Source organism: Rattus norvegicus, chromosome 3 (assembly GCF_036323735.1).
Source record: "Rattus norvegicus strain BN/NHsdMcwi chromosome 3, GRCr8, whole genome shotgun sequence".
NCBI lineage: Eukaryota > Metazoa > Chordata > Mammalia > Rodentia > Muridae > Rattus > Rattus norvegicus.
Genome location: NC_086021.1, coordinates 162073933 through 162090212, shown reverse-complemented (window position 1 = coordinate 162090212; position 16280 = coordinate 162073933). Strand labels below are relative to the sequence as shown.

General features: G+C 45.3%; 2 protein-coding genes, 1 long non-coding RNA gene and 1 pseudogene across 4 annotated transcripts in view; 1 reads left to right on the top strand and 3 right to left on the bottom strand.

The window, feature by feature from the left end:
• Positions 1-3455, bottom strand: part of Tm9sf4 (transmembrane 9 superfamily member 4) — a 48863-nt gene extending 45408 nt beyond the window's left edge. The window contains exon 1 of one of the 2 annotated variants that reach the window (XM_006235284.5): positions 2597-3455. In XM_006235284.5, coding sequence (XP_006235346.1) covers positions 2597-2611 — 15 coding nt within the window. In that variant the 5' untranslated portion in view covers positions 2612-3455. The remainder of the gene's footprint in view (positions 1-2596) is intronic. The other variant, NM_001025649.1, reaches the window with a different exon arrangement.
• Positions 2639-15136, top strand: LOC102554664 (uncharacterized). Its single transcript, XR_591787.4, has 4 exons — positions 2639-2731; positions 7901-8330; positions 9346-9459; positions 13582-15136. It is a non-coding gene; the product is annotated as an uncharacterized LOC102554664 (long non-coding RNA).
• On the bottom strand, positions 9266-9365 carry LOC120101963 (U6 spliceosomal RNA; annotated as a pseudogene).
• A 143-nt stretch (positions 15137-15279) lies between the features above and the next one.
• Hck (HCK proto-oncogene, Src family tyrosine kinase) overlaps positions 15280-16280 on the bottom strand; it is a 43101-nt gene continuing 42100 nt past the window's right edge. The window contains exon 13 of the mRNA NM_013185.3: positions 15280-15766. Within this exon, the coding sequence (NP_037317.2) occupies positions 15564-15766 (203 nt within the window). The 3' untranslated portion in view covers positions 15280-15563. The remainder of the gene's footprint in view (positions 15767-16280) is intronic.

The window sequence follows — 16280 nt, the reverse complement described above, 5'->3', positions numbered from 1 at the left end:
GAGGGAAGGAATAATACTGACTTCTGTGTAGTAACATACTTGGCACAAACTAAATTCACATCTACCTGTGACTCCACATACACCTCTGTACAAACTTGTTTCTGTGCCTTTTCACTGAACATGCAGTTTCTTAAACTCAGAATATAACACATTCTCCATTCATAAATATATTCCCTCTTCCTCCCCCCTCTCTCAATCTATCTATGTATCTATCTAGATTTCTCTATGTAGCCCTGGTTCTCTGAACTCACTATCAAGACCGGGCTGGCCTTGAACTCACAGAGATCCACCTGCCTCAGCCTCCCAGGTGCTGCATTCTCTATTTATTGAAATGAGTTACACTGGTTTCCATGATTTATCCGCACACTAAAAACAAGCTGGCTCCCCTGATCTATTGTCCCAGTAGGGTAGGAAGTGAAGCCAACCTAAATAATAAAATCTATTTCAAAACACAGTAAACAGATTGCTCACTGTGAGCTACAACATGCACCAATCACAAGCAAACTTACTTCTGGCAACCTCTGTTCTGTCTCCAATTTCATCTTTGATCATTGTTTTCTACCCCACCTTTCCCCACGATTCTGGTGTCAAAGTCTTCTATATATCCCTTAAACATGTCATTTGGCCTTCACACTTGCCATTCTTTGCAAAGCTAGTTGTTTTGCTGTTGTTGTTTTGTTGTTGTTGTCAACAAAGCTTCAACTCTTATCACTTTCTCTGAGGAGACTCTTGACACTCAGTCCCAGTTACGTTGCCTAGTCACCGCTAATCACCATCACTTCACCTCGTTCTCACAGCATTTTGCATCACCAGGCAGATTTCCTCAAATGAGAGCGGATCCACATGGGTGGGACTATGACGCTCTGACAGCTAACTATACACCTAGTTCCTGGCAGTAATTGGGCACTCAAATATTTGCTGAATAAAGAAATACACACCAGAAGTACATATCGCTAACTTATAAACTCTTAAAACTCTATACAGGGCTGAGGTTTCCCAGCACAGTGCTATAGTGCCACCTCATAGGACTCTCTAAGGCCAAGAAAGGGTGTGACTTCCTGTCCTCACATCTGTCTTACTCTGAATGTGGTAAAGGAGAGGAAGGATTCCAACACCCCATTTTTGGGATCTGCCCCACTTCATGATCATATTGAGGTCTATGGCCACAGAAACCAGGTAAAGCTTTGAAATAGTTTCGCCCCCTAAACAGAGCCAGATATTAAACTTAGGCTCCTGTGTATGCTCAGCTGTGCTCCACAAAATGAGTTACACTCCACCAAGCCATGAAATCTTTTACCTGACTTCTGGGGTTATAAACAAGGAACTTTATTTTTTTAAAAAAATGTGATAAGTTAGCAGTCTGCTTCATTAATTAACCTGCCCCGGTTTAGAGAAAACCAACACCAAATAACTTAAAACAAGAATTTTCCTTCAGTACACTCAAATGACACAAGCTTTTTCTCGATGTCTTTCTTGTCATTCACTACCAGGATGAAATTAATTTTATCTTCTGAGGAAGCAATATACGATACCACCCAGGAAAATTCACTTTAGATCTTCGTTCTCATTTCTTGGCAAACAGAATTTGAGCTGAATTTCTCTTAGAAAAATCTGTCCTTCAGAAACTTAAATTCTGCTGTTCCATAACAGAAGTCAGCAAGTGACTCACCCTCCAGATACAGGTATATTACCTCCACTCCCATCCACAGAGACTTAATTCTAGTCAGCTTCATGATAGTGAGCCTTCATCCGTAAGGAGCTGTATGGTATGGGAAGGGGATACAGACAGGGCCAGGGGTGTTTTTAAACGGTAACCCAGGGACCACATCCATTAAAAACACTGGACTGTTTGTGAGAGTGTATATTCCTGAGCATTGCCTATCCCTTAAGGTACTACAAAATTTGGGAGTGAGGCTCAGCAAACTATTTTAACATGCCTCTCCACCAACAACTCAAGATTCCCGGGCACAGTGAAGTTTAAGAACCAACTGGATAAAAGCGTTGTCTCTTTAGAAGAGACAACGATTTGACAGCGATTTTGACAGGAAAGGAAGGAGGAGGGAAGGACCCGGGGACGGAATTATGGGCATGGGATGCCCTGGTACAGCAGCAATTAAGCGGGATGCGCAATGGGAACAGCTGAGGGTGCAGTTAAGGACAAGGCTTGGGCTGGTTCGAGCAAGGTAGCAACCCGTAGACTGGTTAGGCTGATGGGTATGTGGAGAGAACAGAGTATGAACGTGAGGAGGAGGAGCGAAGGAATAACGGGGGACTCTCGGGAGGAGACAAAGCCTGGAGGGGAAGGATTGGGAAATAGAGGTGACAAGGGGCGGGAATGGAAGCCGAAATGAGAACCGTGAAGGCATTAGCCAAAGTCTTCCTTCCAAGCGGCACCTCCCCTAAAACTCCAGGCCCTGACAAGCCTAGATGCCATGCCAAGGCTAGAGAAAGAGACTTTGTAGAGGCCAACCCAGTCCAGGGTAACCCGAGCAGGGGTTCTGGAGGAGGCTGGGAACCAGGCGTGGGGCGCTGGAAGGTCCTGGGCTATCCAGGGGGCCCTGCTCCAGCTCCGGTTCCCAGAGTCTCCTTCACTCACCATCGCCGCCGCCATCTTGGATCCACGTGTCAGCGTGATGACGTCAGCGGAAGTGGTGCTTCTGTGGGTACCGAGTGTATCCCCACTAAGGGGACTCCTTGGTTCAAATTCTTCTGTAGTCGCAGTAGTGAGGAGGTAAAAGAAGCTTAATTTCTCCTTGACAAACTGGTCTGGCAGTGAGGTCTCTGACTAGGTGAAGAGAACATACGGTGTAACTATTGGAGCCATATTAACTTCTGGCAGACGCCGCTCCTCCGCCTACTCCTTTTGCATTGTGGGTAACTGGGGTGTGTGGAAATAGGCGCGCTCTCTGGATGCTTTCTTTAGTATTAGCAGAAAAACTCGTTGCCAGGGTTACCCGAGACCTTAATTATGAAACCGAAAGCTTGGTAAACCCTCTCTGACATCTTCTGATTCAGAGCAATTTGTAATTATATGTTTAAATATTTATTTGACTTTTTTTTTTTGGTTCTTTTTTTTCTTTTCGGAGCTGGGGACCGAATCCAGGGCCTTGCGCTTCCTAGGCAAGCGCTCTACCACTGAGCTAAATCCCCAACCCCTTATTTGACTTTATATAGTCTTACTAATCGGTCGTTTTACCTATGAAGATAGGACCCAGTCTCTTTTCCCTTACACTGCCTTTTTGTCATCTGTAAAATGGGGCAGAAGTTTCTAGATTATTTTTATAATTGGCTTATGTTAAGTATTCACTGACACAATCATATATAGGAAGTATTCGGTAATTGTCATTATATAAATTATGTATCCTTCACAGGTATGTTAGGTGTCCCAAACAGTACACGTTGTTAAATGAGTGAATGAAAAGCAGAACACTTAATAAAGAAGACATTTTTAATGTGGACTTATCCAGTCTAACTGGCTTAATGCATGACTTGAAGCAAATCACTTAACCTTGAACTTAACTTTCCAGTATTGACTTAAAAAGGGTCTGGGGAGGACTCTTTAAGGATCATCATGGAGAAAGACTTTCTTTGGTCCATATATCCCACTGTAAAGTGTATACAGAGCCAGTGCTGTCTTCTTAGATAGATCCAAAAAGTTGTTAAAAGAGTAGTAATGATATCTCTGGATATAGTTAATTAGGCAGAGAGCCTGCCTAATCTTTAGCACTGGGACTTGTTAGAGTGCACTTGTAATCCCAGAACACAGAAGATAGAGTCAAGAAGAGTTCATGGTCAATTAGGAGACCTTGCCTCAATTATCATCATCATCATCACCATCATCACCTCCCCCACCCACCATGTTCAGTAGCTCATGCTGGTAATTTTTGCACTCAAGATACTGAGGAAGAATGGCATGGTGAGTTCAAGACCAGCCTGAGCCATAAAGTGAGCCACTGGCTAAACTCACCACCCTCTAAAAAGAAAACTCAGCACTGCTTAAGTACTGTGCCAAAACTGTCCTTAAGATGTTAGTTATCTCGGGGTTGGGGATTTAGCTCAGTGGTAGAGCACTTGCCTAGGAAGTGCAAGGCCCTGGGTTCGGTCCCCAGCTCCAAAAAAAAGAACAACAACAACAAAAAAAAAGATGTTTAGTTATCTCTTCTGCATCTGGGCAGGGAACAGCTGAACTCTGATGACCACTGTGGTCAGTACTGATTACTTCTGTGGTAGATTTTTTTTCTGCATAAATGTCTACTAACAAGCCTCTCATCCTTGCAAGGGCATAGTGGTTCTCCTGTCAAAGGTGAACCTTTTTTCTCTTCTTGAATACTGGGGTTAAGTTACTTGCTTAGGCCAATAGACTGAATTACAAGTGCCTTCCACTTCTGTGTCTAAGCCATAAGAGGAGTGGCAGCTTCTGCTTCCTCCCAAGGATATAAATAAGGCTGGGTGTCCTGTGCAGAGCCCCACAAAGAGGCAGGTCTACTTCATTTCTCACAGCATTCTAGAAACCCCACCTGACAATTACACACAGAAATGAAAGAAGTTTGTACAGTTCAAACCTAGGAGCTACTAACTAAGTGCAGAGCTGTGTGAATGTCCTTATTGACACCATTTGGAACAGAAGAACGACTTGATTGAACCTAGTTGATTTAGTATTGGATTGGATTGTTACATATGCTGGAAAACAAACCTACAGATGACTGAGACCAACACAACCATCCCAAAGCATAGACATATTCCCCAGGGGCACAGAGCTGGAGAAGCAGGAAGAATTTACAAGTCTTGCAATAACAGTAAACTGCAGACTTTTTGCCAGTTCTACTGCAACTTCTTTTTTTATCCCCCTACCCCCACCCCACTGCAGCTTATGTCCTGGAAGTGTCTTTCCACTATGTCTGCTTAAAGAAGAATACCCATGGGACTGGAGAGATGGCTCAGCAGTTAAGACCATTGGAAGATCCTCTTCCAGAGGATCAGGGTTTGAGTCCCAGCACCAACACGGCTGCTCACAATAGTCTGTAACGACAATTTCTGGGGGGATATGATGCCCTCTTATGGCCTCTGTAGGAACCAAGTCTGTGAATGGTGCATAGCCATATATGCACCAAAATACCCCTACACATAATATAAAAGAAGATATTTATATTGATAAGGAAATATATACTAAACAGGTTTTCTCTGTGTAGTTTCGGCTGTTTTGGAATTCACTCTGTAGACCAGGCTGGCCTCAGACTCAGAGATCCACCTGCCTCTGCTGGGATTAAAGGCACTTGCCACCACTACCCAGCTCCAAGATTGTCGTTTTGAAATGTTGTTACATATATTTACTTAGTGTGGGAGGGTGAGTGTGTACATGCCTTGTTGTGCATACAGAATTTGTAGGAGTTGATCCTCTCCTTCTACAACGTGGGACCCAGGGATCGAAGTCAAATCTTGTGACTTGGCTGCATGTGTTTTTCCTGACTGAGCCATCTAGTCAGCTCGGGACTGTAGATCATACTTCAGAGCATGTAGCTAGCATCTCTTGCTGTCACATTATAACCAGCACAAAAACGTATGATTGTGTAAAACTCTCCTCCTGTTGGACACAGTTGCTCAAGCCCCTGATGAGCCACAACAGGCCTTCATTATTTCAGTTTCATCTTTTGTTGTGTTCTATGCTAAAGTAGTTCCTCAATTCACAGTCTCCACCTCAGCTTCCCTCGTGCTGGGATCACAGGCATGAGCCACCCCGCCCAGCATTCTCCTTCATATTTCTCACGAATGTGAACAAGTTCTAAGTCTGTGTTGATGTCGAAACTCTATCTGGAAAGGGTATGGCATTAAGGAAGTTATCATCACGAATATCTGAAGTTTCTTCAGTGAAGGAAACTGTGAAGACCCATCCCTTAGACCAGTTGTTCTCAACCTTCCTAATGCTGCAACCCTTTAATACAGTTCCTCATGTTGTGACTCCTAACCATAGAGTTATTTTTGTTGATACTTCATAACTGTAATTTTGCTACTGTTATGAATCATAATGTAAATATCTGTGTTTTCCAATGGTTTTAGACAGCCTTATGAAAGGATCATTTGACCCCACAAAAGAGACATGACCCATAGGTTGAGAACCACTGCTTTAAGAGCCTGCCCATCCAGGAGAGGGAACTGCACTCACAAAAGGAGGGTTATCTCCAAAAGGGAGATTGTGTGACAAGTTTACCATTCTGGGAACAGTGGCAGCTGAGGCACTTGTAATTTAAACTATACACACAATACAACACTCACATCTCAGGCACAGTACAGCAGATTACAGTAGAAGAAAGCCCAGCTTACTCAAGGAGCCCTGGCTCTGGAGATAAAATCCAGGGGTGGGGCAGATCAGGCTGATATGGTGGGCACTACTCTAAAATCTACTCAGCTAGGAGTTTAGGCTTCAGCCAGTTTTATCATCCTTTTTGCTCATTCATCCTCCTCCAGATCTAGTATGGTAGATAAAGACAGAAAGAGGAAAAATAAGGGACAAAGAGCCTATACCAGTTGACTTGTAAAAAAGGTTACTTAGGATTCAGTAGTCAGGAATGCTCCCTGCTGTTCCCACTCACAGCTCACAACCACCTGTAACTCCAGTTCCAGGAGACCTGATACCCTCTAGTGGCCTCTGTGGGCACTGCACACATCACACACATCTCACACACACACACACACACACACACACACACACACACACACACTCTCTCTCTCTCTCTCTCTCTTTCACACACACACACACACACACACACACCACACACACACACACTTACATCTTATTTTTTTAATACATATATTTTTTAGTTAGGTGTGGTGGCATATGCCCTAATTTCAACATTTGGGAGACAGAGGCAGGTGGATCTTAGAAAGTTTGAGGCCATCCTGATCTACAGTCTCTGAATGGCTAGAGAGACCTTGCCTAAAAAAATGATGATGATGATGGTGGTGGTGGTGGTGATGGTGGTGATGGTGATGTTGGTGATGGTGATAGTGATGGTGGTGATGGTGATGGTGGTGAGGGTGATGGTGGTGATGGTGATGGTGATGATGATAACTTTTGAAATTATAGCATAATCACATCTCTCTGTTCCCTTTCCTTCGTCCAACCCCTCCCATGTATCCTTCTTGCTCTCAAATCAAATCTTTGGCCTGTTTTTCTTAAATTGTCAATACATATATGTGTTTGTATATATTCCTGAAAATTTAAACACAACATGCTTAGTCCATCTGCTCAGTCCATAGAATGTTTCTTGTGTATGTTTTCAGGGTTGACCGTTTGGTATTGTATAACCAACTGGTGTTCTCTTTCCTGGGAAGACTATTTCTCCCTCTCTCAGCATTCCTTAGTGGCCTTTACTTGTTTTTCTAGGGCTAATTAAATCTCTAAAAAGGAAAGAAAGGGCTGGAGAGATGGCCTAGTCATTAGGAACATATACTGCTCTTCCAGAGGACCTGGGTTCAATTCCCAGTACCCACATGGCAGCTCACAACTGCCTGCAACTCCAGTTCCAGGGAATCCAGTGTCTGTAATGTACAGGCACTCAAACTCTAAACTCCCATGCAGAAACACACACAGAAACAGACATATACAATGTGATCAAATATAATTCTTTAAAGGTAATAAAAAAGGGAAAAAAAGACTCCTGAAGCCAGGCAGAGTGGCACATGCTTGTAATTTCAAAACTCAAGAGGAAGGACCAAGAAGCTCACTAGTTTGGACTACATGGTGCTTTCCGGATGGGCCAACTGTTTCCTGTCTCCAATCATAAGGGTTGAGGTGTGGGTGGGAGTGGGGTTCCTGAAAACACTTTTACTTAAACTCATTGGCCAGAATTTAATTTCATGTACTCTGCTTTGAGAGGAAGAGTTAGTTTAACCTTCATTCTAGGTGATCACGTGACCCTGAAAAGCAAACATTTTTCTCCAGAAGAAGCAAACTGGATCTGGAGACAACTATTTGCCATCATGACCCCTGAAGAGGAATGGAACACAGAGTGGAAGCTGATAGAGCCCCGTGTCACAGTACTCGATGGTGTGGACAGACACATGACAAAGTATAGGAGTAGGGAGGTCGATTCATTCCACATCTCAGGGTAAGATGAACCAAAGGCTTTCCTTGCACTGACCTCAGTGACACAGTGAAGTGAGCCAACTGTCCATTCCCTCCCTTCTTCCTCCTTCCAGGGCATGAATGCTTACTATTCTCTACAGAACAAGTAACATGAAATGTATCTCCACATTTTGTGGTTTGTTTAATAGATTTATTTTTTTTCTTTCAAGATGGGGTTTCACTACGTAGCCAGGAACTCCATACACAGGTAAGCCAGATGGTCTTGGATTTACAAAGATCCACCAGCCTCTGCCTCCCGAGTGCTGGGACTATACCCAGCCTAGACTTAAATTCATCAGCACTCTGATGTAAATGAGTCCTTCAAAGCTCGTCTCTAAATTAGAGACTAATGCAACAGTATTTAGAGGCCTGTTTTAAGATTCCTATTTTAAGGAATAATAGGGAGCAGGGGACATACTCAATTGCTAGAGTGCTTGCCTAACAAGCATGAAGTCCTGTGTTTAATTCCCAGCACTGTGTAAACCTTTTGACATATCCCAGCAATCCCAGCATTCAGAAGGATCAGAAGTTCAAGGTCATCTTTCAGGAACATAGCAAGTTCCTGGATACCCTGGGTTGTAGGAACTCCAGTCTCAACAAACAAACCAAGAAACGCTCTTGTTGGGGGTGGGGGAGGAATTAGTGGAAGGATTGAAAGAGTTGAAGGAGCTTGCAACCCATAAGACCAACAATGCCAACCAACCAGAGCTTCCAGGGACTAAATCACTACCGAAAGACTATACATAAACTGACCCAGGGCTCCAACTGCATATGTAGCATAGAACAGCCTTGTTGGGCACCAGTGGAAGGGGAAGCCCTTGGTCCTGCCAAGTGCAGGGGAATGTGGGGGGCAGTAAGGGGGTTGGATGGGGGAAATACCCGTATTGGGGAGGGGGAGGAACAGGAAACTGGGACAGGGAATAACATTTGAAATGTAAGTAAAAAAAATATATCTTTAAAAAAAAGAAAAGAAACGCCCCTGTGAATGGATTAACAGTCACTGAGAGAGCTGGTTCCCAGTGAGAGGTTGGCTTTGAGCCCTACCTTACCCATGCATCTCACAAGTACCCTTTCTATTCTCAGTGGGTGATACAGGAGAAAGACCCTCAACCTCGGACATCTGTGCCCCTGGGGATTTTATTTTATAATATGGAATGCTTCACCAATTCGTGTGCCATCCTTGCACCGGGGCCATTCTAATCTCTGTATTGTTCCAATCCTAGTATATGTTGCTGAAGTGAACATTCTGCCCCTGGAACTCTTAAGAGATAAATTACTGTTCTTTACAAGTTACCCAGCTTCAGAAGTTCTGTTGCAGCAATACCAAACGGACTGAAGTAAGTTTAAGCATGGAGTATCTAGTGGAAAGAACAGAGGTCTACTTAACTTCCCATCCTACATTTGGCTTTTCTGGTTATTAACACCTTGCACGAGTGGTCCATTTGTGAAAGCTAGTGAACCAGTAGTGATATATGATCCACTCAAGTTCATACATTAGCTCAGGGTCCACCTTTTCCCTCCTCCCCCTCCTCCTCCTCTTCCTCCTCTTCTTCCTCCTCCCCTCCCCCTCTTCTTTCTCCTCTTCCTCCCCCCCTCTTCTTTCTCCTCTTCCTCCTCCTCTTCCTCCTCCCCTCCCCCTCTTCTTTCTCCTCTCCCTCCTCTTCCTCCTCCCCCTCTTCTTTCTCCTCTTCCTCCTCCTCTTCCTCCTCCCCTCCCCCTCTTCTTCCTCCTCCTCTTCCTCCTCCCCTCCCCCTCTTCTTCCTCCTCCTCTTCCTCCTCCTCCTCCCCCTCTTCTTTCTCCTCTCCCTCCTCTTCCTCCTCCCCTCCCCCTCTTCCTCCTCCTCTTCCTCCTCCCCTCCCCCTCTTCTTTCTCCTTTTCTTCCTCCTTCATTTCCCCCCTCCTTCTCTTTCTTTTTCAGACAAGGTCTTACTATGTAGCTCTGGCTGTCCTGGTCACTATGTAGACCAGGCTGGCTTCAAATTCAGAGTTCCACCTGTCTCTGACTCCCCAATGCTGGAATTAAGGGTATGCACCACTGCCCCTGGCTTTGGGTCCACCCTTTGTTCCATACTTTCACTTGGTTTTGACAGAGGCTTAATGGTAAATAGTCACCATCATGGTATTGTGCAGAATAGTTCACTGCCCTAGAGATTCCCTGTGTTGTAGTTATTCATTCTTTGGTCCTTTTTCTCAGATTCTTAGAAACCATTGGTCTGGTTACTCTCTCCCTGGTGTTTATTTCTCATGATGTCATACAGCTGAGATCTATAGTGCGTAGCCTTTACAGACTGGTCCCCCTCAACCCCAGGTTGTGCTGGGGGTGGAACCCAGGACCTTGTGTTTATCAAGCAAAGGCTTGGCCACTGAGATACACCTCTAAAACCAGTTTGCTTTCTCACTCTCAGGAGCTACCTCTAAGATTCCCCTCTGCTGGGGCTGGGGATTTAGCTCAGTGGTAGAGCGCTTACCTAGGAAGCTCAAGGCCCTGGGTTCGGTCCCCAGCTCCGAAAAAAAGAACCAAAAAAAAAAAAAAAAAAAGATTCCCCTCTGCCTTTTTTGTGGACTAATACCTGATTTCTTTTTAGCACTAATAGTCCATTACAGAAGTTTCTTTAGTCCCCATTGAAAGGTCATCCACTTGCTTTGAGTAATAAATGAAGCTGCTCTATGTAGTTTTTGTCTGAACAAATATCTTCAACCCATACGTAAAACACCAGGAGACCCAATTGGTGGGTCATGCAGTTAAGAGACTGCTTAGTTTCATAAAAGAAATGTTGGGTCATCTTCCCAAGTGTTTGTGGGTCCTAAGTTCCTGCAGCACTGAGCAGCTGTGCTCTGCAGCAGGCTTTGGTGTTATCAGTGGGGCTTAGTCATTCCAAGTGTGTCCTTGTCACTTCAGTGTGCATCTCCCCAGTGATACACGATATGGAACACCTTTCTAGCGTTTATCTGTGGTCTGTGGGCCTTTGGTGAGGTGCCCTCCCCAGTCTTGCTCATTTTGAAATCGGGTTGCCTTCTTGTGATTGAGTCATGAGAACTCTTTGTATAGTTCAGATACTAGTCCTCCATCAGATGTTTCTTGTGATTGAGTCATGAGAACTCTTTGTATAGTTCAGATACTAGTCCTCCATCAGATGTTTGGAATGCATGCTCTCCCAGCTTAGGGTGCTGTCTCTCCCTTCCTCTCTTTAGCCCAGGCTGCCTGAAACTTGCTGTGCAGGCCCTGCTGGCCTGGAATTCATAGCAATCCTCCTGCCTCTGCCTTGAAATTTTGGAGTTGCAGGAATTAGCACACATTGCTTTACAGACAAGGTCAATGAGTCCGTTTCTTCTTTTGTGCTATTTTATCCAACACTGGCTCATCCCTCTGACCACAGAAAATACAGATGAAATCATGGGGACAGATGCAATACCAAGAGCACAGTCCATGAAAGAAAACAATTACTCTGAGCAGGAGGATTGCTTGAGCCTGGGAGCTCAAGATCAGCCAGAGCAATGCAGTGAGGCCTTGGCCCTGCCCCCAACACACATGGGGGTGGGTGTCGAGTAAAGTGCTTGCTGTGCGAGCCTGACCTGAGCCAGGCATGGTGGGCGTGCCTCTACCCTGAGGGAAACAAGGCAGGTAGATCCCTGAGCTTGAGGCCAGCCTGGTCTACACAGTAAGACTCTTTCCCATGCTTCTCCCCCGCAAAAGCAGCTGAGTGCAAGTAATGCAAGCGGCAGTAACCCCAGCACACCCCTAGAGAGCAGCAGAGACCAGACAGTCTGTGGAAGCTTCCAGGGCTGCTAGTCTGGCACACACAAATGAAAACATCAAGGCCCCGTCTCAGAAGCTGTCTTCTGACCTCCTATATCTGCTATTGTGCTGTTCCCTCACACACACACACACACACACACACACACACACACACACACACACACTTTTAAAAAACATTTTATTCTATGTGCACATGCATTTTGGCTATATGTAGACACACCCTGTACATGCTGTTCTTGAGGAGGCCGGAAGAGGACATCCAATTTCCTGGAAGTGGTTACAGACAGTCGGGACCTAAGCCAGGTACCTCACAAGAGCAGTAAGTGCTCTTAACCACTGAGCTGTCTGTCTAACCCCCAACAAAATACATTTTGTTTTGTTTTTTACAATCAAAAACTGGGATTGGCAAAATGGCTCACAGATAAAGGTGTTTGTCATCAAGCCTGAGTTTAACCAGGGAACCCACATGGTGGAAGGGATCAACTTCTACATGTCCTTTGACCTCTGCATGAGTGCTGTGGTACACGCCACCCCACACAATACACAATACAGTTTAAAATTTAAAAACTTGCCAGCTGTGGTAGCATGCAGGAGTTTGAGACCAGCTTGGGTTACATAGTGAGACCCTGTCTCAAAAAAAAAACCCCCAAAAAAACAAAAAACAAAAAACAAATCAATAATTTAAAACTTTGCAAACTCAAATTGTTAAAAAAAATGAAGCCAGACCTGCCTTTATCAGCCATTACCATAATATCCATAAAACAAAACAACCCTAGAAAGCAGAAGCTTATGATAATAATTTTCCTTTTATGTCCGAAAACCAGCTGGAGTTCAGCACGGCTGGGCTCAGCTACGCTTGGTGTCAACCTAAAGGCTGCTCCAGGTTCGTCCCTCAGTCACTTATTTTCCTTGGACCACATCCTAATCAGGGAGGAAGGCTGGAGGGTAAGAGCAGAAACAACATTCTAAATTTCGGTTTCCTCCACTTTTGCTAACGTTCCATTGGCCAAAAACATGTGGGTAAGTTGTGTGTGTGTGTGTGTGTGTGTGTGTGTGTGTGTGTGTGTGTGTACAATTATAAATATAAGGTATACATGTAAGCATGTATGTATTATAGGTGATGCTGTGTGATGTGTGTGTACAATTGTAAGTGTGAGGTACACATGTGAGCATGTTTATATTATAGGTGACACTGGTTTTAGATTTTGTTCATGGTTCCTGTTTTATAACTTCCTCCTCCAGTCAGGTATAAAAGCTAAAATGCGTCTTCTCTAAGTACATCATAGAAACGCCTTTATCACCCCCCTGCCTTTCTGACTGAGAAGCTGGCCATAAAGACCATTGCCATGCAGTATGTGGTAAGGGTCTCCTCACTCCAGTGGGATCCTAACCCATAGCCTGAAGGTAGGGAAGCTACATACACACAGAGGACAAAAAAATTTTTTTTTTTACTAAGACAGGCCTTGCTGGACTTTCCCACCCAGTTTATTAGCAATCACACCTAGGCAATAAACGCCCATAAAACCCTGAAGGGCAGGGTTCAGCGAGCATCCAGATAGCTGGACATGTGGAGGTTTCTGTGGAGTGGCAAGCATGAAGAGGACATGGAAGTGCCACGTGGCCCCTTTCCCACTGCATTTTGTCATCTTTCCCATTGCTCTACTCTGTATGATAAAACAATAAAACCCCATTCTCTTCCAGAGTTCCTGAGCAGCTTGAACAAACTAATGGAGCCTAAGGAGGGAACCGTGGGGAGCCTGCTGATGGGCAGTTGGTCAGCGCCTACATAAAACAGCCTGCAGCTTTCACTGTCGTCAAATGTGGGAGAACTGAGCCCCCAACCGGGGGGTCCGACTGCACCTCCAAGTAGCTAGAGTTGGAATTGAGCTGGATGAAAGGATACCTTACCCAGTGGGTGGTGCGGCTGTGAGCTGGCAGTTACGGAGTGATCTCTGTACCTTTTAGGGTCATAGAAATGTTGGCTATCCTGTGAAAGCTGGCACAACAGTTGCCTTGTTTCTCTCCTGAGAATGTAGATTAAAACCCTATTTTTCACTGTTGTTAGACCCAGTTCTTAAGGTTGGACTGAGGGATGCAGACTGAGTTCAGCAAGTCCAGGGTCCTAGGGGATGCTGTGGTGTAGATCCTTTGGGGGGATGTGGTAATACAGAACTGTCATTGCACTCTGCCCCACTGTCACCCTCCCACCTCTCCCCCATGACGAAAGCTTATAGCTTTGAACTTTTAGCTGAGGTGATATGCAGAAAGTGTCTACCACCTTCTTGTCCCCTCTACTTCCTATCAGGTCTCCATCCTGGCCACCAAGAGTGTCCCTTACAAACTACCAGGTCCTTCTCAGCAGTTACTGCACTCAGACCTAACATCTCCTGCAGTGATGAAGACCATCTCAGCAATCATGATGACTGTGTGGCCACAGGAAATGGCCATCATCCTGAGGGAAGTCTACATGTATCAATGTGGCTTAACAAGACAGAACCCATACATGACGTCCCGACATTCCCAGTATCTGGAAGGCAGAACCATTCAGCATCCAGACACTGGTGTGGTAATGGTCCCTCAAAGGTATGCATGTAAATCCCAGAAGCTGAGAAAAACACTGCTGCCTTGGCATGGGGGAACTTTGCGAATGTGGATAAGGATTATTCTGGCTGATTTAGATGAGCCCGGTGTAGTCACCTTAGAGAGGATGCAGTAAATGAAGAATCGGGAGAGCAGAGGACAGAAGCTGGAATGGTGTGCAGAAACAGGAGCCAAGGGTGAGGGCAGCCTCTGGAAGCCAGAGAAGGCAAGCGAGGAGTCCCTTCCCTTGAATCTCCAGGAGCAGCGCTGTGTTCCCCGTCCATTCCACACTCACCCACTTCCCCACTGTGAGGTGCTGTTTGAAACCATCCAAGCTTACAAAGGAAGCAGACACAGCCAGCAAGTATTCAGGGACCATTAGGAAACCCTCAGCTTTACTTCTACCCTTTCCCTTTCTTATGCACAGGTGTATGTGTGTATGCATGTTTATGTGCACATATGTGTACATGGTATGTAGAGGTCAGAGGGTAACTTCACACATCATTCTGCAGAATGCCGCCCATCTCCTTTGAGATGAGTCTCTCATTGACTTGGACCTCACCAGTTAGGCTAGACTGGTTGGATGGTGAGCCCAGACATCCTCCGGTCTCTGCTCCCTTCACAAATGCTCACCACCACACCCAGCACTTTTACATAGGTTCTGAAGATCGAACCTGGGTCCCTGTGCTTGCAGGACAAGCACGTTACTGACTGAGCCATCCTCCTGCCTGGATTCTCACTTGTCTCCATACTTCTGGCCTCTGGGAAGGTCCCTCTTCTGCCACACAGCAGGAAAGCAAACGACCACTGGGAAAAGCCTTTGACACTCACATCTTTTATTTAAATACTATTTTAACAGCTTCCCACTTAAATCACAGCTATAGATTGAATTCAGTTCATTCCAGGCAAATGAGAAACACTAACTTGGAGGCCCTGAGAATGGCAGATTGCAGATGACTAGAGTCAAAAAGAGATTGTGAAGTCCTCTCCCTCCACTCGACAGCTGGAATGTGGGGGAGGGGGCGTCTGAGAGTGGGCCCAGCAGGTCGAGCATGTCAAGGCCCTGATGGGGCTTCTGGCTGTGCTCATGTTCTTCCGGCCCATCAAGGTTGCTGCTGATACTGGCTCTCAGTGGCCGTGTAGAAGTCATCCAGCACGCTCTGGATGTATTCGAAAGTGGGCCGTTCCTCTGGACGGTTCTTCCAGCAGCGGATCATGATACTGTAGAGCTCCTCTGGGCAGTTATCTGGTCGAGGCATACGGTACCCATGCTCTAGTGCTCGAATCACCTCTGGGTTTGACATACCTGAGAAAGAGGAGTAGAATTAAGTGTGTGTGTGTGTCAGGGGAGGGTGGTAAATGGAGCTGCCATTACCATCTAACTCTGTGAGAAAGATACAGGAACTAACTGTCCCAATTACCAAGTTTGTCCAGCCACCAAGTCATGCCAGACCTCTTTTGTTTTGTTTTTTGTTTTTTGTTTTTTGTTTTTTGTTTTTTTTTTTGAGACAGGGTTTCTCCGTGTAGCACTGGCTGTCCTGGAACTCGATCTGTAGACCAGGCTGGCCTCAAAATCAAATGGAAGAGATTCACCTGCCTTTGCCTCCTGGGTGCCTCTTAAAACCTCTTAAGGCAGCAGGATATTAAACAACCTACTGTTTCTGCATCTCTTGGTCTGTTATTCTATCTACCTATCCATTTGTCTGTCTTTATTTATTTTTGAGACAGGGTCCTACTATGTAGCCCTGTCTGTTCTGGAACTCACTATATAGACCAGCTGGCCTCAAACTCACTGAGTTCCACCTGCCTTTGCCTCTGCC